This window comes from Melanerpes formicivorus, unplaced genomic scaffold (genome assembly GCF_026170545.1).
Source record: "Melanerpes formicivorus ecotype bairdi unplaced genomic scaffold, bMelFor1.0.p_v2 SCAF_14, whole genome shotgun sequence".
NCBI lineage: Eukaryota > Metazoa > Chordata > Aves > Piciformes > Picidae > Melanerpes > Melanerpes formicivorus.
The window spans coordinates 10,711,542-10,734,522 of NW_027142366.1; the positions used below are offsets into that span (position 1 = coordinate 10,711,542).

The 22,981-nt window shown below is 43.4% G+C and overlaps 1 protein-coding gene across 5 annotated transcripts in view; it reads right to left on the reverse strand.

Moving 5' to 3' along the window:
• Nucleotides 1-22,981, reverse strand: part of CREBBP (CREB binding protein) — a 103,395-nt gene that overhangs the window by 26,378 nt on the left and 54,036 nt on the right. For 3 of the 5 annotated variants that reach the window (XM_068146956.1, XM_068146959.1, XM_068146957.1), the window contains 14 exons: nucleotides 16,920-17,162; nucleotides 15,559-15,658; nucleotides 14,939-15,085; nucleotides 14,340-14,457; nucleotides 11,525-11,717; nucleotides 11,352-11,405; nucleotides 9,472-9,596; nucleotides 8,694-8,882; nucleotides 6,982-7,401; nucleotides 6,180-6,359; nucleotides 5,763-5,949; nucleotides 1,231-1,349; nucleotides 857-1,096; nucleotides 5-93 (listed from right to left, as the gene is read on the reverse strand). In XM_068146956.1, the coding sequence (XP_068003057.1) occupies nucleotides 5-93; nucleotides 857-1,096; nucleotides 1,231-1,349; nucleotides 5,763-5,949; nucleotides 6,180-6,359; nucleotides 6,982-7,401; nucleotides 8,694-8,882; nucleotides 9,472-9,596; nucleotides 11,352-11,405; nucleotides 11,525-11,717; nucleotides 14,340-14,457; nucleotides 14,939-15,085; nucleotides 15,559-15,658; nucleotides 16,920-17,162 (2,404 nt within the window). The remainder of the gene's footprint in view (nucleotides 1-4; nucleotides 94-856; nucleotides 1,097-1,230; nucleotides 1,350-5,762; nucleotides 5,950-6,179; nucleotides 6,360-6,981; nucleotides 7,402-8,693; nucleotides 8,883-9,471; nucleotides 9,597-11,351; nucleotides 11,406-11,524; nucleotides 11,718-14,339; nucleotides 14,458-14,938; nucleotides 15,086-15,558; nucleotides 15,659-16,919; nucleotides 17,163-22,981) is intronic. The other 2 variants (XM_068146958.1, XM_068146960.1) reach the window with 2 other exon arrangements.

Consider the following 22,981-nt stretch of genomic DNA (forward strand, 5'->3'; position numbering starts at 1 on the left):
TTACCTATTCTGGTAACTGTAGTAGGCAGCATCACGAGGAATAGTACACAACTGCTTGCCATAGCAGCACAAGGTCTGGGGAGAGAACTCATACTGGAAAAAAAAGAGTGAGAGAAGAATCTTTAAAACCTGATGTTGTAATCATCAAATGTTTATCAGGCAAATCTGACAGATCACAGATTATGTTTATCACACTTTTCCAAGCTAGATACGTTGGCACAGCTCTCGTAATTACAATTAATAAGGTAAATAGCTGACCTCTCTAATCGTCTACTTTACTGCAATGGACATGGAATTACAGAATATTAAGGGTTGGAAGGGTCCTTAAAATATCATCCAGTCCAATGCACCTGCCAAAGCAGGATCATGTAGAGCAGGTCACACAGGAAAGCATCCAGGTGGGTTTTGAATGTCTCCAGAGAAGGAGACTTCACAACCTCTCTGGACAGCCTGCTCCAGTGCTTCATCACCCTTGCTGCACCTCATGTTGAGGTGGAACCTCCTGTGTTGTAGCTTGTACTCCTTGTTCCTTGTACTATCACTGGGCACCACCAAATAGAGCCTGGCACCTTCATCTTGACACCCATCCCTCAGATGTTTGGAAAACAAGCAAAGCATTTTAATGTTGTTAATGACCACAAAAAGGTGTTCTCTGAAGGAGTAAAATACAAAGGTAACAGAATAGCAGCACAAAGGTTTCTGACTCTTTAAGCTCTTAGCATGCTTCTAACAAAGGCAAACTTTCATTCAGTGTTTCAATAAAAAATAAAGAATCTCCAAATCTAATGGCTGATCTCATGTGGTTGATCTCATGAAGCTCTTTGGAAGAGCACAGCTCCATCCCTGGCTTTCGTACCTTGCGCCCACAGCAGTAGCCAAGGGATTGCATCACTGGGTCAATCTCCTGCTCAAACACCTCTGCCAGCTTAGTGCAAAACTTGTAGACCCTGGATGTCTTGCGGTTGTAGAGCCAGGCGTTGTTAAACATCAGCCAGACATCATCCACGTACTGCCAGGGCTCTTGGTACTGCCCAGTATCCAGTTTACGTTTGATAGTGGAAAGATCCATAGGATTCTTCACGATGTCAAAGTAGTCCTTTAAACAGAGACAGGCTCATTGATTTCTAACACATCAACTGTTCACAACGTGTTAAAGACATTTTGTCTTTTCTGTTCGTGAGCAAAGACAAAACACAGAAAGGTTTGGGGGTGTTTTTATTGCCAACTCACCGGAATCCCTAAAAGCTGGGGATCCACAGGCTGTCGGAAAGGGAGAGACTCTGGGTCCTGCCGGTACAGGGCTTCAAGGGTAGGCATGAGAGCCTGGCGCAGCTCCTCAGGTTTGAAAACTGTTGAAGAAAGCCAGAAAGGTTAGAAAGTTTCCTTCCACATTTCCTAATCTCTTGAAAGAATAAAGAAATATGTTAGCTTAAAAACCTGAAGAATGATTTCCTGATCTGCAGGCCTGATTAGAGGTAGATCTTACAATGAAGAGGCTCCTGCACAGCTTTTATGTTTACTCAAATCACAGCAGGTGACATTCCCAGAATAAGGAAATAGCAACAACTGTGGCCCATAACTGTGGCAGTATTTCAGAGCATAAAAAGAAAGAACTAATCCACACCCAAATTAATTCAATTGCTTCAACATGCATGAAACCCCAGCTCTTCAGAGAAAGTGAAGGGTATTTTCCTCTCCCTCTCTTCTCTCCTTGTTTGCTATTTCCAAGCCAGGATTCCTCTAGCACAAACCACCAGCGTGGACAGGACCGCAGAGCTCCCTCTACGGAGAGTAACCAGATGTCTTGAGAGCTGGCACAGGAATTTGCTGGCCATAGTATACAAACAGTCTTGGTCTGATGGACTGTTAATTGATTTTGAGAGTGTTAATACTTGCAGATTTCTGTGCATCATTACAACCACTTGGCAACAGTGGCATGGCAACAGCCATGTTTCTTTCAAGAGTGGATGACAAGGATGAGAAAAGCAATGCATTTTCTGAAAAATAATGATAACTTGGAGAGCTCTTTGAACATCTCAGCAGTGTAATTACATTTATTTCCTTAGGAACAGAGTCTTTAAATAGGGAAGAATGCCTGTTATTGAGAAAAGAAAGACTAAGGAAAGCAGGACAGCATCTACTATTTATCTACCTGGCTGATATGGGAACGATACCAATAAAAGGGAGCAATTAGGAGTTCTGTTGAAGGCACTTAAATCAACAGGGCTACAGTGACCCCTTCGAGGCTGATTGTTGCTTTTGTCACTCAAATGCTATTTTGCTAAGATATAAATTGCTTTGGGGGACTTGCAGTTAAAAATGTGTGACTTTCAAAGAGTTCTCCCCCCCCCCCCCCCCCCCCCTTTTTTTTTTGTCTCAATCACACACTGAAATTATACATAAAATAAAGCAAGACTAGAGACCAAGTAGACCCTACTCAAAACACTTCTGGATCATTAAGTTCTCAATCTTTTTAGCCATTTGTACATGTTGCAGCTCCTGGAAATTGTTACTCAGGATGAAAACTGTGAAGGCCATTTGAGTGTGCTGCCTCTAACTCGAGAGGGGATTGTTTGTGTACACAACAGGCAAGATACGTTTCAAGTCACCTAAACCATGGCAAAGGACTACACAAGGTGCCAGAAGGGCTCCTGTAAGGGCTGGCCTTACAGATATATGCTACTCCTGAAACCAGACTCACCAGCCTGAAAATGAGATGAGGCAAATAGGCTCATGCTCATTGTTAACACAAGAAGGCCACTCGGTGACCACTTCAGCTGTTGCCACGATCACAGTACCAATAGAAGGGCAATTCTCTTCCATATTTATTGATACCATGTATGCAGGCAGTTCCCTATGGAAGGAACCCTACCACAAGCTCTCAAAGGTTTATACACAACTACTAAATTATGGAACTCATGAGAACAGAAGGAAATACTAGATTCCATTGATGAGAAGCAGCATTCATTTCTGCTTCTGGAACCATCTTGCTGTGGCTCGGGTAGTTCACAGCCTGACCACCCGAATTATTTCATTTAATGAAATGTAAAGGTCAAAACACACCTTTTAATAATCTCTTCTGGCTACCTGCTTCACATTGCTCTTAGAATTTCCTCTGCACCAACATACCACTAAGCCAGAATATCTTTCAGAATAAATCCAGTCTTACTTAAGCCCAAAATTAGAGAGATTCAGCGCAACTTCTGCTAAGTTCCTTAAAGCCTGACTGTCTTTGCTGGTAAAAGTTCACAACCCATTTTCATTTTGAAGTTTGGAAAAAAATAAATAAATAAAACTCCAGTTGTTATTTCAGTCTATGACTTCATCTAATAACATAAAGGGAAGTTGCCTTCATCTTCAGCAGTACAAAAGCTGCCCTGGCTCCAAGGAATGACTAATAACAGAACGTTCGATCATAGAATCTCCCTATGCACAGATTTTACATGGAAGTTTCCATTCTTCCCTCCACTCTTTTCCAAAATTAAATGCTCCTGGTTCTCCTCTGGCAACCAGAAGATCTCTGTGAGGAGCTGGCATCCAGTTATCCCATTTTGTCTTGGATGTGTGGGTGGTAAAAAAGAAAATGGGATCTTTGCCTGAATCACGATGACGTAGTATCTGCCAGAAGATTAGAATGCTACCTTTTCCAGTTTTTATTTCTTTCAAACAGGAGCTGAGAGGAAAAAATTAATACACCTGAATACATCCCACCTCACCCCCAAACTCAGCCCTTGCAGGGAAGAAAGCAGTAAAACCTTCTTGAAGGTCAAACTACAGCAGCCATCTGCAAGGAGAAGAGGAGCTACCCAAATGAGTATTGTACTGTTTCTTCTGAGAAGATTGTTAAGAGAAGAGGCAAGAAACCAACACTCTTGCTTTCTGCTTACATTAGATTAGCAGGGGGAAAAAAGGCAAACCCAAACCAAACCCTCAGTTTGGAAGGATTGGATTGCCTGCATTTCTGAAGGTGAAAAGCTTGCTGAAGGTGAAAAGCTTGCTGAAGGGTATTTGTGATTCTCCAAGAAAACCTCAACTACAAACATACAGGAGGGGATGAACTGAGCAGAGCAGTATCTCAGCATGGTCTGCTTTCCAGCCCATACAACATCTCCCTGACTGCAGTCAGGTCAGAGTCTAGTAATACTAAGCACAGACAGGCTGATGTACCATGGGCAGAACAAACAGGTGAGATTCCAGCTCCACACGTAATCCACCTGCCCCCAGCAAAGCAAATCCTTTGGGGTCCAGATCAATCTTTTAAAACATTAGGGCATCAGGCTACCATCTCCTAAATTATCTTCCCATACAGGCTCCATGACACTTCCCTGAGGAGCTGCAGCATGTATCTGCTACATTCCAGGTTACTGCAGGCTACACCTCAGGAGTCCAGGCACGAGAAGGATGAAGAGATTCCAATGCTTTTGTAACCCATGCAGAACTCCAGGTGATTCTCATAAGTATGTTTAAAATATCACTTAACCCTTAAGCACACTTCACAGTATTTGCTCTCAAATACCTCTTGGTTTATTCAGCATTTTAATGCAAATGCTCTGCTGAAGTTGGACAAACTACTTGGTGAGAAAGCACTGCCACTGACAACTGGCTGTATGGTTGTACCTGCCCAAGCTGCACACATCCTACTACGTGGTTACCTAGTGACAGTATTTTCAAGATAAAACTGTATTACTAAATGAGGGACTGGAAATAGGTAGCAACCCAGAATGAATCAGTAGGACACAGTGCAGCTTCCACAGGAAAATGTGCTTTATAGTGTTTCATTACAGAAAGATTATGTTTAGTAATTAAATGCAACTCGAGACATGTATGACCAAAATTCAAGCTGCAAAAGCTTTAAAAGTTTATGATGCCTGCCTTGATCACAGTCTGGAAAGCACTTCTCCTAATGATCTCCTAACAGTTATATGCAGTTTCCTTAGCAAGGAAAGAACTAAAAAAGTCATTAAATGGATCCTCACTTTCCCTTTTTTGACATTTGCAGCTTACCTTTGGTCAAAAACGATCTCTAAAAAGCAGATGCTGAGAGACAAAGGTCTCTAAACAGCCACAGTTTTGAGTCCAAAACCTTACCTTGCAGCTCCCACAAAGCCTGCACTACGAGGGGAGCCTTTTTATTTGCCTGTGTTAAGAATCTTGCTGATTTGTTTCATGCATGACTTTCCAAGGCATCATTCAAGATCTGTAGTGCCACCAAGTTTCCTTTTGGAAAAATATGCAGTGCAGGCAGAGTCACACCTAAACCTGTGCTAGCACTGTAGATGAAGAGGTTACTGACCTATTTGTGAGGAGAAAGCTTCCAGAGAAACACTGTGGCATAAGTCCTTAGAATTCAATATGAAGGTGGTGTCTGCAGCCTCTGATGGAATGTCTGGTTACTGAGAGCACTGGTATCTAGAGTGAGCTTCCCTGAAAGAGCACTGCCCAAGGTGTACAGGGAGAGATTTATGGACAGAATTTCTCGATCACTGCCCTACAGATTTGGTCCTTCTGGGCAGATACTGGAGTCTGTGAGAAGATTACTGGCATCAAGACCACAATGACATACTTTTCTCACCCATGATTCACCGAATATTGAAGAGAACCCTACTGTCAAACCTAAGTTAGAGCACTGATCCTCCAGAGCTCCATGCACTGGAACCCATCTCCCAGCAGGAGCTGAGACCGTGGAAAGCAAAGGGAATGTAATGAACACAAATGTAAGGGAAGCAGAGCACACAACAAAAGCTCCCCTTTCATCCACATACTTTTTTTACGGGGTTGAGATGGGGATGTGGACTGTGAAGTGGTTCCATTAGTGCCACTCTCCTCTTCCTCTTTCACATCTACTTTTACTTCAGGCTTCTTTTCTTCTATTTCCATGGGCTCCTGCTTCAGCTCTGTTCCGTCTGTTTCTTCTTTTGTTTGCGAAGATCCTTGCAAATCCTCCTCCACCTTAAGAAAGGATGCAACAGGATGTACTATTACATCTCTGAGCCAAACTTTAGCCACCATAATGCTCAGTTTGAGATTGTCAAAGCACTCTCCATCCATGGCTTTCCTCAGGACAGTTACTTTCCAGTAACTACCCTCCTCTCGCCCCTTAGCTCACCAATTCAGACACATCATTAAGTGCTTTTATATCTATCACTGCTTTCAGTTAAGCTGTATAGAATCTCATTTACCTCAGTCTTAGCTTCCACTTGTGTCTCACTAGTCTCTGGCTCAGTTTCTTCAGTTTTAACTTCTGATTTGCTTTCTAGCATTGGTGCATCTGGTCCTAGTTGCTGGGAATTCGTATCAGCACTAGCAACTGAGGCAGGGGTGGGGACCCTGTTATCAATACTAGCTGCTGCCTGGGATAGCTGTTGTAAAAACAGTACAAAAGAAAGACACTGCATATATAGAAATATTTTCCTTTACTAAAAATGAACAGCACAAAAAGACATGAGATGATACTCTAGAACAGTGCAGAACATGGATACAGGAGCTCACTGTAGCCAAGTTTTGATAATCACACATTTAATAACTCTGTTTTACAGAGAAGCCAAGGGAGAACTCTGCCCCAAAGAGGCTTCTCTTACAGAGAAAACACCTGCCCAGTGAAACAGTGTACATTCCTTGAAATGTCCATTTGTCCTGACTGCATCTTTAAACCAAAAAAAAAAAGTAATTATGCAAATCTTATGATCAGAAAAGACTGATTCTCATTAAGGTCAAACATAATGTCAGGCCCCTCATCTTTCTGCACACTGCTGCCATTTTTACTTTGAGCAGTTCAGAGTCATTCAGTACACCCCCCTCCTTCAAGCAATGCTGAGAACATCTGAACACACACACACACACACAATGTATTTTACACATCTCTGTCATGAACTCTTTGAAGTACAATCTGTTATGGACAACTATGGGCTCTACACATTCACAACAGGGAGAACTCTTGTGGAATGTCACTACAGAAGACAAACACAACTAGCTGGTACTTACTGGAGTGCCAGGTGGCTGTGCCTGCACAGATGTTGGCTGCTGCTGGGATGGCTGTGGGGTTGGCACAGACTGGGCCTGCACTGGGGTCTGGGGCTGCGGTGTGACTTGCGCCTGTGCCGCCGTCTGCCCCGTTGGCGTGCTCTGTGTCTGTGTCGCGTTGGGGACAGAACCCGGCGTCGGTGTGGGGGTCTGCCCTGAGGATGAGACCGGTGTTGATGGCTGCGTGGGTGCTGCTGGCTGAGGAGGAGTCATCCCAGTTGGCGTTTGGTGCTGAATAGGTGGCATCCCAGCAGCAGTGGACACAGGAGGTGTAGTCTGATGTAGAGGCGGCTGGGTCACTGGTGGGCATGGTAGCTGCCCACTCTGTGGTCCTAGCATGTTCATGGAGTTGGGAAGAGCAGCACTGGGAACCTGCCCCTGCTAGAGAGAGAGAGAGAGAGATTCCCTTACAGACATGCAAGAGAATCTCTATCACAGCACTGAAATCTTTAAAAGCATACAGTAAGTCTAAACACTAGATCAACCACAAACCAATGCTGCTAGTGCCACTGATTCTGCTCTGGTCTCTCTCATTGCATTCATCAGCTCTCACAGATCTTGCTCCTAGACACAGATGTGCCATACATGTTGTTTTACACTAATTCTGCTGGTACAGAGAGGGACCCCATGCCACCTCAGAGCAACACAGACACCCACAAGCAGGCAATCTCCAAACCTTGCTGTTAGCTGGGCAAAGGTCAGGCTTTGCATACACAATGCTTTTGAGCAAATACAGACTTTACGCCATGGCTCCAGAGCAGCTCTGCTTTAAAAGACAGTTCAGCACATTTAAAGCCTGCCTTGCTGCATGGTGCAAGACTTAAGAGGGTTTTGCATCAGATAACTAGTTAATAAAAGAATACCCTGCCCTTAGATGTACCTCTTATTCTTAGAAAGACAAGGTTCCAAGTCTAGAACGTGCTTCTATATTGCCTGTACACAGCCAGTTTTAGTAAACTAAATGCATTAGGAAGAAAAGTGCTCACAAAGGTGGTCAAACAACTGAGCCAGAGCCCAAGACATTGCAGATGCTCTGTCCTGAACATACTGACAGAGCCCAGGAAGTTTTGAGGCTGTGAATGGACTAGAGAACTTTGGAGGTCCCACTAAACTATTTGGACTCCTGAGTTAAAACCCAAGCCTCTACCTGCAGGAATGTACATACTTGGGCATCATAAGTGCAGCTGCTACTTCCCTGAGTACTACTGAAGCAGAAAAAAGTTACAGGGGAAAAAAACCCCAATCCTTCAATTTTCTCTTCAGAAGGAAAGAGGTTTAACCAAACTTTAAAACACCTTCCACAACTATTTTATTGTAACTCTTGATTTAAAGTTAGCTACTCAGGTCCACACACAGACACAAGTTTATGCCCACAAATATCTCACAAACTAACTTCTGATAACCTCCCTAAAAGAAAACAGTAATAACCTCATCAGCAAGCATTTGTTTAAGGTTTTAATCAGGAATGATGGGGTGTTGCCTCCAAGTTAGCACATGCAGAGAGTTTATTTGTAAGAGCTCATGGAGGAGGCACATGTAGTCCAGGATCCCCCAAAGTCAGGGCTGACCACAAGAAACAATCCATTTATAAATATGAACAAACACACAAATTAAATTCATTAGAAGAAAATAGCAAAGAGTAAAGGACTCAACTATTAGACAGTGCCTCTTACCTGTGCCACCCCGGCCTGGGCTGTTGACTGACCCATGCCCACATTGTTCACATTCATAGCCCCACTGGATGCTGGAAACTGATTCTGGGGCAGAAATTGGTTTTGGGTGGGAGCCTGACCCATCATGTTGTTGGAATGAGCTCCCATCATGTTCTGTGGCTGAGGCATTCGGGAAGGAGACATTGCCATCTAAAAATGAACACCCAAATGAAAGACATTACCGTTTGGTATGATGGAGGAAGACAAAGGAAAACACCCTCAATGGAATCAACCAGAAGACAGGCCAAAAACATAAAGGGGAAAACCAGCCTCAGTAAACCCAATGGCAGTGGGCATAAGCATAGAAATTCAGCACTTGCTCCACAGTATTCACAAGGAAATTATTTTTTAACAGATAAGTGTCCAAACTCCCATTTTGCTCTCTGAGCTAACAGAGACAAGCCAGTGGAACTGGAAATATTTCTGGTTTTCTAAGGAATAAGAGTATGTTTTCATGGAGGAATAAAGAAGGTGCATACACTGCAAAAAGACAGCTTCTGAAAGAACTATGCCCTTCCACAGGCATCTCTGCTATCTACCCTTCTCAAGTTTTGTTGCCTCTTTCAGAAGCATTGAAAACAAATGGCTCAACAAAAGCCTGACAGACTCCCCAGGTTTCCATGCAATTATCCTACAATTTACAGCTCTGCTCCATGACATGGCCTTTTCAGAGCAGGCTTCGCAGCGCTGAAGGCAATCAACCCATTTGCAGAGGAAGCTGGTAAGGAGAGGTACGAACCGCAGGGACGGCGCCCATGTTGTTCATCTGTACAGGGTGGTTCATGGGAGAGGCTGCGCGGGGTCCCATGGGCGCTTGTGGCATCTGCACATTCCCTATGGACATGGGGTTAAACTGATTCATTCCTGCAAATGCACCCCCAAAACAACTCATTAGGAACAAGTCATCAGAATTTGCATTATCACTCTACCACAACATTCACATTTCCTATGACTGAAGTTTTGACTGCCCTCCACATCATCCTTTTCCTTTAACTCCTATCAAACTGCTTGGCTGAAGGGGCTGGGATTGTTTAGCCTGGAGAAGAGGAGGCTCAGGGGAGACTTCATTGCTGTCTACAACTACCTGAAGGGAGGTTGTAGCCAGGAGGGGGTTGGTCTCTTTTCTCAGGCAACCAGCACCAGAATGAGAGGACACAGTCTCAAGCTGTGCCAGGGGAGGTTTAGGCTGGAGGTCAGGAAGAAATTCTACAGAGAGAGAGTTATTGCCCATTGGAGTGGGCTGCCCAGGGAGGTGGTGGAGTCACCATCCCTGGAGGTGTTTAGAAGGAGACTTGATAAGAGTGCTTGGTTGCATGGTTTAGTTGATTAGGTGGGTTGGATGATAGGTTGGACGTGATGATTTCGAAGGTCTCCCCTCTTGAACACCTCCAGGGATGGTGACTCCACCACCTCCCTGGGCAGCACATTCCAATGACGAATGACTCTCTCTTGTGTCTTTCATGCAAGATACTTAATTCCTCCAAAACACCCAAACTTGTCTAACAGGAGCAAATGTGTAAAGAAGTAATTATGGAGCTAGAATTGCTATCACCTTTTTCTCCTCTCAAAATGAATTTGTAAAGGATGTAACCTCTCAGAGACATTTCAAGACCAGTTTCAATTTATTACTAACATTCAATCAAGAACTAAGATAACTGGGGACATTTTGGGGAGGAAGTCAAAGCATTTAAAAGTGGCAGGTTTATATTTTTCAGGGAAAGCCCCCAACACCCAGGAGGCCCCAGCAGCCACAAGCAGTGATAGCAAACCATCAGCACTACAAACAAGCTACAAGACTTTTAAGATACACTCTGCATCAGAAACCTAAAGAGGATATCATTAGTTACAGAGATTCCAGGATTAACCTGCTAAGGTTCCAGCTCTAGGTGTATTTTTGGCTAATTAACTGATGAAAATGCCAATATCCTTCTTCCCCCTGCTGTGATGGTGTTTTAAATGAGATTATCCACTATGCTCTAGCTCCTGCTCTGTTCTTTCTGAAAGGGCTGAATTACTTCCCAGCCACCAGCAAAGGACAAGGGGCCATGGTTTTATACCAGAGCAGGCTAGTTTCAGATTGGACATTGGGAAGAAGCTCTTTACTATGAGGGTGATGAGATACTTCCAGGGATGAGGTGTCTGCAACTTCTCTGGAAGTGTCCAAAGCCAGGCTGGATGAGGCTTTGAGCAACCTGGTCTAATAGGAAGGGTCCTTGCCTATGGCAGGGTGGTTGGAACTAGCTCATCTTGAAGGTCCCTTCCAACTCAAGCCATTCTACAACACTATGAATCAAGCACATAATGCCAGACCACACAGACAGTTCCTGCCACAGAGCAACAGCAGAATGGTACAGGTTGGAGGGGACCTCTGGAGATCATCTAGTTCAACCCCAAGAAGATAAGCAAGGCCTGTTCCCTAATTTAGCTCAGGCCTTGAGGGACATGTTTTCCTCTGGGGACCTCTTTAGCCTGTCCTAAAGAATGAACAAAAAATAATGATGCTGAAAAAGAGACTTGGTAGTTCCCTCAACCCTAAAGGGAAAACAGAACATCAACTTCTTCCCCCCCAACAATACTTTTGAACCCACATACTGCAATTAGAGAGGAAAAGATAGCTACCTTGAGAAACCTGCATACGACTTATAGGCACAGTTGGCATGGACATAGGCCCATCTGCAATGTAACAGAAAGATGGTCAGCAAAAGTGATTGAAAATGCAAACACAAATCTAGAATGAGAGCTCAAGGACACCAACTGTGCAGAGCTACAGCTGAAGCAGCTCCTGTACTTACTGGGTGGCCTCACGGGCTGTGCCTGGCCCATGGCAGCAGCCACCTGTGGGATACCAGGGGGCTGAGGCCCCGCAGTCTGTAAGGCTGGCTGATTCCCCAGCATCCCCTGCTTATGCAGACGAGACCTCCGCTTCTCCTCCAGTTCCTTTTGTATCTTGTAGATTTTCTCTGCTAACAAATGGTAGTATTCATCCTAAAAAAACCCAAACAAAACAAAAACCAGAGCACTCAGGGTCAGGTCTAAGAAAGTAGCAACAGAACCTATGTGGGGTTTGTTATTCTAATGTATACACCCTGGCTGTTTAAACAAGAAATACTGCTTGTCAGAATTCTGTTAAACTGAGAGTCTCATCACTGGTTTAAGGCAGAAAGGGAAAAACAAAGCTTCCAGAAACAGATATGAAACTTGACTTTATGGCTATCCATGGCTATCCATCAACTCTAACCTGAGCAGATTAATAGGAAGGAGAGAAATGGAGGTTCTCTGGTGCTTGGACAAAAACCAGCCAACCAACTCCTCAGGAAGCTGTGATGCTGTCTATGTGTTCATGATTTTTAGGTGTTATTTCTGTAATAAACATTTCCACTAGTCCACAGACAAAAGAAAAGGATGGCCCCAACAAGATGGTTATGTTGAATAAACTTCAGGAGACAGATGTTAAAGGCATATCAATTTCTACAGGAGGAAAGGAACAGCTCCTATTCTAGCATCTGACTACTGATAGTCATTGCAGGGAATAAACAAAGCCAGAAACAAACCCCCAAAGGAATGGAGGAAATCAGTGAGAAGCAGTCCATAGGCACAGACAAATGAACATTACATCAGTACAAGATGAAAAATCCATTTCCCTCTATCCACACTGACAACTGATCAAATCAGACAGTCATGGTGCACAGCAAGGTAGACAATTCTGCTTGTCAGCAATTGCTGGACACACACTTGTCAAGAGCATAAGATTATGCACCTGTTAAAGGCAAAAAAGAATTCCCCACACACCCTTAAGGCCACATTTCTTTTGTGGGGTCCTTATGCTCTTAAAATCCATTGTCACAGGCAGCATAGGCTGAGTGATGCTTGTTCCACAGTCACATCATCTTCATCAAAACAGGAATTTATTACAGCAGTATTGAGTTAATTTCAGAAAACTACTCCAAGGTAGGTATTCCACACCAGCATGGTCAAGCAAGTCCAGTATTACAATAGAAAGCCTTTCTTTAGGACTGTCCTCTCCTCCAAGCACCTCAAAAATTCATTGGTGCACACACTTTCTGCTCTTCAATTTCAAAGCGCTGCAGCCTCCTCCCCTCCTCCTGCTCAAGATCTTCACCTGGAACTTCCTACTTGTCAATGCAATGTTGTGTTATTTTCACACCACAAAGCTTCCTGGAAAAGGGCATGTTCCCAAGGAGCTCATACCACCAAAACAGTGTCAAGCTGCTCACAGTGATGCCTCACACTAATCTGTTCTTCAATGTCAAAGCAGAAGGGATGCTCCTCAAAAAGAAAGATGCAATTCCTCATGGCATCGTTAATACATTCTAAACTACTCCCTTCTTCCAAGTTTGCTGCTTGGAGCCAAATACATTAGATGAATTCCCATAAAGACTTCTGGCAATGAGACTCTGACAGCTGTTTTAAGGAATGAGGAGAAGATCCTTCTGAGTATGTGTCTGGCATAGAGGTTAAGAGACATTTAATTTTACATCCAGGAGTCTACCATGCTCATCTTTACTAAGAAGGTATTTCAGTGCCTTCTGTGTCCATGAAATCCTCATTCTCCCCAAAGCTTTCTCTAAAGGTCTGATCACACACCAGTCTTCCTGGCTAAACAACCTCTTGGTAGCCACAAGGAGAATATGATACTGTCACTGACCAAGGCTGTCACAGCAGCAGCATCACAAGTATGGCCCCTGCCTATCTGCCTCTAGGAAATATAACTTGCATGCTATCTTCAGCTCTTCTGGGAGATGGTCTGACAGGGGAAAACTAAGTCTTACTGGATGATCACTACTGCAACCAACTACACTTTAGATACTCTTAGCTTATTTAAGAAGGGACCTGAAGATTATGACCACATAAGACTTCATTAGCTATGATCACTGGTGCCACTAAAATTGTCTTTACCTGCTGAAATTTTCCAGGGAGCAGTTTCTTTAGGGTAGAGCTACCACAGTGTCATAATGAAATGGCATCCTTGGCATGCCAATCCACAAGGGTTTGCTCCCTCTGAGTAACAGGGATTTGAACTCCTTGCAGACAGAGCAAAAATCACGGTCAACAACAGGAATTCTGCCTTGATTGCCATACGCTAGGACAAACACAGGCAAACTGACTGCTTATTATGTTGAGATGTGCAACAGCTACATGTCTTAGTGCTGTTCAGGAGAGGAGAAATAAATTCTAACAGTATGGATAAAGGGTAAGCAGTGTAACGGGACTGAGTCCTACAGAAGCTCTCCAAGGGCAAAGAGGCACTAAGGAAGTTTTGAACAACAATTTACAGAGACTTCTGGAAAGTCAGTAAGGGAACCCTCAAGAACTGCAATGTGTACTCCAATCTTCATGCACATCAATCACACTTCCAGAAGGAATGGAAATTGGCCTGGGATGATGCTGTCTAGTTTTTATGGAGCTCAGGGATGTGATTAATCAGATGGCTTGGGAATATATAAACACTGTCATAGACAGAAGCATGACTTTCCTCATCAAGAGGACAGTGAAATGATTCTTTGTGGTTTTCATTATGCCTCTAAGATCTGTGATACTGCTGGTATGTTAAAAGATACACTGAAAAGCTGGGCTGAAGCAACATACCCTGCTATTAGCAGATTCATACATATCTCCTTCCACTTTCCTGGCATAAGCCACCAAGTTCTCCATGCGGCGATCCTTCAGCGCTGCCGGATCAGGAGTGGGGAAGATGGCTTGGACACTGCAAGAAGGGAGAAGGAATAAAAGAAAAACTCATCAGAGGAGAAGAATAATTTCATCAGTATAGCTTTATGATATCCACCCTGGACATTCCCTTATACATCAGCTATGTAAAAGCATATCAAAACTGTTTTTTATTTAACACCCCCCCCCAAATCAGTATTGTACTATGGCCCACAAGATTACTGCAAGTTCAATGATGAAACAAGATGAAGTTTAACAGTCTGGAGTCTACATATTTGTTTACTAGAGCAGAGTAAATTTACTAGCATTAGGAACTGATTTCATGTCCATTCCTTAATGAGCATGAAGAATGGACTGAAGAAGAGGGTTAAAGGTAACAGCTCATCCTCAGTGGCCCAGCAGCAGAGAACTACTGCTGCTAAGCTGGGAAGTTGTTGGGAAAGTTAGCAGTAGAACCAGGGTACTGAAACTCTTTACAAACATTCAGGCAAAACCAGGTGGTCTTGGTGAATACTTACAGTTTATGCACTAAATGATTGCGCAGGTCCTGAGTGACATGTTCATGCCATGCTTTCCTTACCCCGGTGCTCGAAGGAGGTGCAGCCGTTGGCATTGAGCTGAGGTTTCCAACATTGCCAGAATTTGTGCCATCATTCATTAGTGGGCTGAAAGGAGAAGAAAAGGAACTGCTGCAGTACAGGAACGCAGAGTTTTGTCGTATGCTTGGTGCCTGAAGTGATTTATGAGTAGTTGCTTTTATCACTCTAGCAACGGCATCAAACATCCTCCAAGTGAAATTCTGGTACCAACAAACTGCAATGCCTAGAGCAGCAAAGCTCAGGAGCTTACAAGGCACAGTAAGAATGATAGAGGACCACAACTGTTAAAGTATTTGGACACTTAATGCCAAATATTCTTCCTTTGAGAATGCATTCAAAACTCCTGAATATTCTGGGGCTCTCTGGGGTGACCAAGTGGTAGAGAGAGAATTGAAACAGGAAAGAAGAGCATAGCTATAGATAGGACTGATCATTTCCATGCCAACACAGTTAGGTTTTTAAAGCATGCTCTTTATTTACATTCATAAGCATGTAAATAAATGTTTAATTGAGCAAGAACAAAAAAATGTGTGCATTACTTATTTGTCCCAAGGGATGTTGGAAGAGCGGTTTCAGAAATTAGACTAGCTTGCTGGTCTGTTGTTATTCCTCCTGCAGGAAGGTTCATCTGGTTGGCTCCTTTGGGACAAAAACAGACATCATTGGTACCCAGTTCACAATTTTGACAGCAACATGGTGAACCCACACTTTAGTGACCCCACTGATGAATGAAATAAGCAGCACATCAGATCATATTAATGATGACATCTGTTGGGCTCTACATACACAGCTACCAATGGAATCAAGCTACTTTCAGCCTGAAAACTTTTTCCCTGCAAAACCCAGTCTATTAAAACCTAAAATTCATAAACTCTTAAGATTAGTTCAAGTAGCTAAAAAAAAAGGTAATATAATTAAACTGCAGAAAGAAATTAGCACTTGAGACAGAACTGTCTGCTAGAACAGGTGAAATACTTGTTAACCAAAAATCCTCTAACCATCTCAGGCACCAGAGAGTTATGGGTGGCATTTTAAAAGAGCCTAAAACTGCTGCTATTTGGCAGAAGCAACACATTCAAAGCTTTCTGATATACAAAAGGTAAATGAATGGCAGGGTTTACAAACAGTTTAATTTGACATGATTAATCACTGTGAACATATTCACTGCTCTGGTGCAGTCAGCGACTGGAGTATCTTAAAAACTAAGCAGTTCAGCCCATTCGTTCATAGAATGGTTTGGATTGGAAGGGATCTTGAGGATCATGTAGTTCCAACCCCCCTGCCATAAACAGGGACACCTTCCACTAGCCCAGGTTGCTCAAAGCATCATCCAACCTGGTCTTGAGCACTTCCAGAGAGGCAGCATCCATGACCTCCCTGGGCTACCTGTTCCAGAGTCTCACCACCCTCACTGTAAAGAATTTCTTTCTAATCTCCAGTCTAGATCTACCCTCTTCAAGCTTAACTCCATTCCCTACCATCCTGTCACTACAAGCCCTTATAAATAATAATGTAATAATAAACCAGGTTGGAAGAGACCTTCAAGATCATCGTGTCCAACCCATCAACCAATGCAACCCACCTAAACAACTAACCCATGGCACCAAGTACCCCATCAAATCTCCTCCTGAACACCTCCAGTGATGGTGACTCCACCACCTCCCCGGGCAGCCCATTCCAATGGGCAATCACTCTCTCTGTATAGAACTTCTTCCTAACATCCAACCTAAACCTCCCCTGGCACAGCCTGAGGCTGTGTCCTCTTGTTCTGGTACTGGAGGCCCCTTTCAGGTACTAGAAGGCCACTATAAGGTCTTCCCACAGCCTTCTTTTCTCCAGACTGAATAGCCTCAAGTTGCTTATTTCAGCACCCGAGTTCCTTAGCGTGTTTTCCACCTACCCAATGCATTAATGGTCCTCATCTGCTGATGAGCCTGGGGCTGTGCTGGCTGTTGGCCTTGGACCTGGGGCTGCAACTGTGTCTGAGGCTGGTTGCCATATGGTAGCCCAAGAGCTGCATAGGCTCGCTGCATGGAGCTGGGGTCAATTGGATTAGGATTACTTAGCGATGGAGTATTCTGCTGGCCCGTGCCAACAGAACCGATGGAATTTTGGATTCCACCAGCTGGAGAGCCTAAAAGGGCTATAAAGAAAAAAAAAAAAAGAAAGGATAAGAGAAAATTGAAAATCAGTGAGGACAAACAATAAACCAAATCATGCCAAGAATTGACAGAACATGCATAAAGTTATACGGTTTGTATTCCTCTGCCAAAGGACAGAACGACACCCGAGATGCCAAGTGGGGAAACTCAGCCTCTGATTCTACAGGACAGAAACCACCCTAGCAATTAATACATGCAGTCTACAGAGAAGTGCTGTAAATTCTGGACAAATAGGCCCATAATTACTGCAATATACAAAGTATAGGCTTCAATATAAAGCTAAATAGGATTTTCATGCTTGGGGACAGTAGACTAAGGGGGAGGGGGAAAAAAATAATATATTAATTCCTCTACTTCCCTCTTTCCCATCAATCCCATTTTAGGTCAAAATATTTGGCTCCAGAACAGAGATCCTGAGTTCAGCAGAAATACTGTGTCTTTGGACACAAAGGTAATACTGAAGATCTGTTGGGAGAGATTTTCATTCCGAGCAGTCACTAGATGAATTCTCTGAAAGCCAAATTACCCTAAACCCCAAGTTAGCAGAGGGACAAAAAAAACCCCCAGCCCTGATGGGTTTCAGATTGTACTGACAAAATCTAAAGCAATTTGAAGAGTCAGAAAGAGGATGAGCCTGCCACAGGGTTTGGTAAATGATTTAGGTGGTATTTAGGTATCCATTAACCTAAATGACCACCACAACCGACCAACCTCTCTCACTGCTCAGAAGAGTAATTTCCCTTGTAAACAGGGAATGGAAACAACAGGGAATGGAAACAACAGGGAAAAGTAGCTTTTACTAAAGCCAGGAATGAAAAAAAGCTGCTTTCTGGCCTGCATTTTAGCTGCCCTTCCAAGCAATAGCATGTTGCATTGTGAATGAGACATAGAGCATACCCTTCACTAGAGACACTGTGTTGTGATAACCAAGGCTCTGCAGAAGTAAGACAGCCTCGACACTTTCCCCCTTGAGTAATTAAATATGGAATGTGCCTTACAAATTTGTGAGCTAAACACAGCAACAATAATAGCTTTTAATATAGGCAACAAGAGCTGGTTTATTGAAATATTAGGAGAGGCACATGGTTAGGGGAGGGAAAAAAATAATAAAATGAGGAAAACAAGCCTTCTGAGACATTAACAGCTTTATCTAGGCTTTCTTAAATCCTTACCCACTATGGGAATGGAGAGAATTGCTGGGAAAAAATACACACAGCTGCCATCCAAGAGAAACCACATACATTAGGAGAGCCCAGACTTTGCCCTCTCCAGATGAAACTCCAATTTGATCTCATTCGCCAGAAGACTACAAATAAATAGTCAGCGATCCCCCTCTCCAGAAGCAGCACTACAACACAAAACATTCTTTTTTTTCCCCTTCCAAGTGTTTTCATCCCTGGGTTTACCATGGAAATTAGGCTTATGTGTGCTTGCACTCTGTGGACACATTCAAAACAACTTCTGAAACCACTGATCATTTCCAAGCATGTTTAAAAACAAAGAAGATGATTGAGATCCTATCAGTTTAGTTCATCAAAAAAGGCATATTAAAAAGCAACTGTCTGAACTTCTTGAGGGACTTGCACATAGCACTCTGGAATCCCACAATCCAAGAGAAAGATGTCTTCACATGAGCACAAGTCAGGAAATTAACAAGTCTCTAGAAAGGTTAAATCGCACAAAGCTGGTGGCACCCTGGAATTGAGAAGGCTTCAAAGGCTGCTGTGACAGCAAAGGATCACTTGAAGACCTAATAAAAATTCCAGCTTCTTAGAGAAAGGAGCTTTCAGCACTGGCTGTAAATGTGGCACATCTCTGGAGATGGGAGAAGGACCACAGGTGATGCTGAAGGCTGGGAACAGGAGAAAGGCTTCTAGCCATCCCACTGAGGATAGCCAAGCATTTCACCATTCCTTGTACTCTTCTGGGAGGGAAGCTGGTGCTGATCTGAGGACTGCAAGCTTGGCTTGAAGCTGACACAGAAGCTAAGGCAGACTTGGAGAAGTCAATCACCTCTTGCCCAGGGCTTTGTGCTGAGTTTTGGCAGCGGAATCGGTTACTACGAAGCACAAGTTCAGTCCTTGTGTTAAGAGTAACTTTGGGAACCACAACCCCGCCAATTTTAGAGAAGTCTACTTCAGCAGGACCAAATTTCCAGATCTCTGCCTCTGCCCCAAGCCAAAGACTGCTTACAGAATTGCTTGGGTATGTCAGTCTGAATGTCACTTTAGAAGTGATTCCAGGAAGAGCGAGCCTATTCTGAACAGAAGAAAGCCCCACTGCTTCCTCATAAAGCCACCACCTTTATTGCCAGGGGAAAGCATAGGAAGGCCATTCTGTTGATGTGCAGTTTGAAAAGACTAAAGGTCTCCAGGAAGTTCCATAGGTGTGTGCATTTGTTCAAGAAGGCAAAACTCAGTAAAGCTGGGAAACAGCTGAATGGTGCTTCACCACTTCAAACTGGATCACTGGGGGACAGACTACATTCTCAGACCCTGCAGAAAGCTTACAACATGGAACTGAGTGGCTCTGACTATTTGGTCTCAGCTTTTCTACCCTTTATAACTCACTATCATACTATACTGAGTATTTTCACAACATCAGGAATATTACTTTGAAGGTTTTTTGTCTGTTTCTTGGTTTTGTATGAATGTTATCTCAGTCTGTCAAACAAGAAAGATGGAGTCAGAGCGTACTACATGTCCACACTGACCATACCGAGTGCAAATGCAGCCCCTTCCGTGGCAGATACCACGGGAAATCAAGTCAATTACCATAGACACAGCACTGAAACAAAAAAGAACTTATCACATTAGGCCACTGCTACATGCAGCAACGCCTACTGTGATTTTTTTTTATTAACTGATGCTTCAGACACTGCTGATCTCATGCCAGAAGCTGCAGATGTGAAGACAGCTCTGTACAGGACTGATCACATCCAAAATGCTTCAGACACAACTGAGCTCCATATGTCCCACTGTTAGAAGGCTGCATGTGTTTAGACATCTTAAGAGTGAAAGTTCAAACAAGCAGAAGTGAAGCAGCCCCAGAACTTTCTGAACAGCCTGATTAAACCCTCCAGATGTAATACACATGATCAAACATTCTCTCATCTACAGGATTCCTGTCTCAGTGTGCTGCTATAATGAAACCACGCTTGTGTCTTCTAGAGGGGAATCCTTCCACCCAACTGGCATTTTTTCAACTACAGGCTCCTCATGCTGTTTCAGGTCTTCTCTGATGCCCAGCTCTTCTCCAATCTGACCACCCCATAACAGCAACATGAATCCATTTGTGAGAAGACTGACTTGAATTTTCCATTTTGCTTCCAAATGCTGTAACTGAGACTCTCAGCAGTGTTCAAAGCTCTGTGCTGCAGCTCCTCACTCTGCTGGTTGCATCCATTCTAGCTCCAAGTGGCTGGAGCTGAAATTCTGCGGGTGACCTTGCCTCATCCCAGCGCTAGCCTGTCCTGCATCCAGAATTCAGCAGCTACACAAAGGGTAAGTGTACATGATCCTTTAATTGAAGGCTGTATCATGAATTGAAGGGTTAAAACTTGGAGAGCCGAGCTCCAAGCACTGCTGGACTGATAAGAGGAGACAGTGTTAGCCTTGATGGCTTGTGAACTATGGGAACACAGTGCAGCAGGGTAGTTGGAGGAACACAGATACCTGATTACAAGTGCTTATTATGACCTGAAAGTGTAAGACTTCACACATATCAGATTGTTATAACAGAGTCCCTGGTTCCTTAATTTTACTTTGATGTCTGCTAAAACCCTGATAAGATAGAGGTGATGTATTTTCTGTAACCAATCACAAACTGCTCCTGTGTTGTGTTAGCTTTTATAAAGAAAAGATTTTGCATTATGAAGTGGACACCTGGCCTGCATCGGGCTGAGCCCCGTCTCTTAAACATGGCAATGAATCAAATCATGGGGTAAGGAAAGATTTTTATAGGCAACTTAAAGGTAGGAAGTGTCAGTATTAAACTGCACCCATGCCATTTTAACTTTTAAGCATTAAGCTAAAAGCTTTCACAGCATCATGAGTCAGTGAAGGGAGAAGCTTCCCAATCTCTGGGCCCCCCATCTGTGATTGCTGTGAGCTGGTAGGTCACCACGATGCACCATTTCCAGCACTTGAAAAAACAAGACATTTTGTTTGTAGATTTTACAGACACTCATGAGGCTTGACCAAACTGGCTTTCACTTTCAGTTTTCCCAGGAAATGGGCTCTGCAGCTAAGAAGTTGCTGCCTACTCTTCCAAGCGTGTTTCCCTGCACACCAATGTACTCCTTCCTTCTCTACAAAGGGGTAACTCCAAAATGCTCTACATCCAGAAGACTGGCTCTGGATTCACAACTCCACCTCCCAGTCTCACTCAGCTGGATCAGGGATCCCAAAGATTTGCTAGTGACCCTGGAGTGAAGCACATCAAGTATCGCATGAGGACAGCCCAGGTCACAACAAACAGTGAACACAGCACATTTGTCACCAGCTGTGGGGCTGCAAGAGGAAGCACAGTCAGTAGCTGTTTGTTGGTACAATGCACCCCACAAACAGGAGAATAAGAAGCTCAAGCATGTGCCCAAGATGGATCTTCAGAAAAACAGCTGTTATGATAGAGCTATAAAACTAACAAATGTATGAACTGCAGTTTGCAAGAGTTTAGAATTCAAATTGTAGTGGCCTCAGCAGGGAGCAAGAAGAACTTCCTACTAAAACAACCTTCCAACCCCAAAACGTTTCAGTCAAATTTCAAGTCATTACCTCCAATCACAGAAATCACTGGCCTATTCTAAAGTGAAGTCTCATGTTTTAGCATGTGCAAAGTAACCTTTGTTTGGCAGCTTTCCCCTACTCCTCCTTAGGTATATGTGGTATATACAGTAAGAGCCATGTGGAACAGAAAGGGTGTTAAACTTGTCCCAACATGTCCTATTAACAAGTCCCACTGCTATAAACAATTGCAATAAAAGACTGTTCAAGATCACTTTTAATAACCACAAAAAACAATACACATGAAACCTGCCAAAGATATTTCTTGCAAGGAAGGCTTGAAACCCCAGCAGAGATACAGCAGGGCTCAAAACAGCAACAGTGAAACAGGCATGAGCATGGGAAGGGAGATTCAAAACTCAAACTCTTTATGACCATCAAGTAGTTTTCATTCTGTAAGGACAACAGCCTGATAAAACTAAGGAGGGTTTGTTAGACTTCTCTTTTTTCTTCTAAATGTCCTCATCACATTCTGCCATATTCAGACCTCCTCCACCTCTCCATTTAGTAGATGCCACAATTATTTACTCCTAAGGGAGCCAACATTTTCGTCAAGTCTTAAACTAACCTACTTCAGATTGGTTTTCACCTCATCAGGCAGTGTTTCCAAGTCCAGACATTAATGTCCATCATTTCACAGTTTCTGAATGCCTAAAATGGAGCAACCTTTATAATATATCTAAACAAATGTTCACCCTCTACCTTCAAACAAACCGCAAGGTGTTACGTGTATGACTCAGAGACATAATCCAGAACAAAGAACCTTGCACCTCAGCACACTGAGCTGCCAGTTTTCATGGTTACTACCATTGGATTGGATTAATTCAATAGAAGCCTCCCCACATGTAACAGGAGAGCCAGATTCTGAACTCATGCACTGTAATTCTGCTGCATCCAAACAAGATCCTATTTGATCCCAGAACAAAACTACTTTTAAGGACTGCTTTTGTTCAAGTGCCTTCTCTTCTGAAGGAATGACCCAAGGTAGATCAAAGACAGAAACAACCACCACAAAC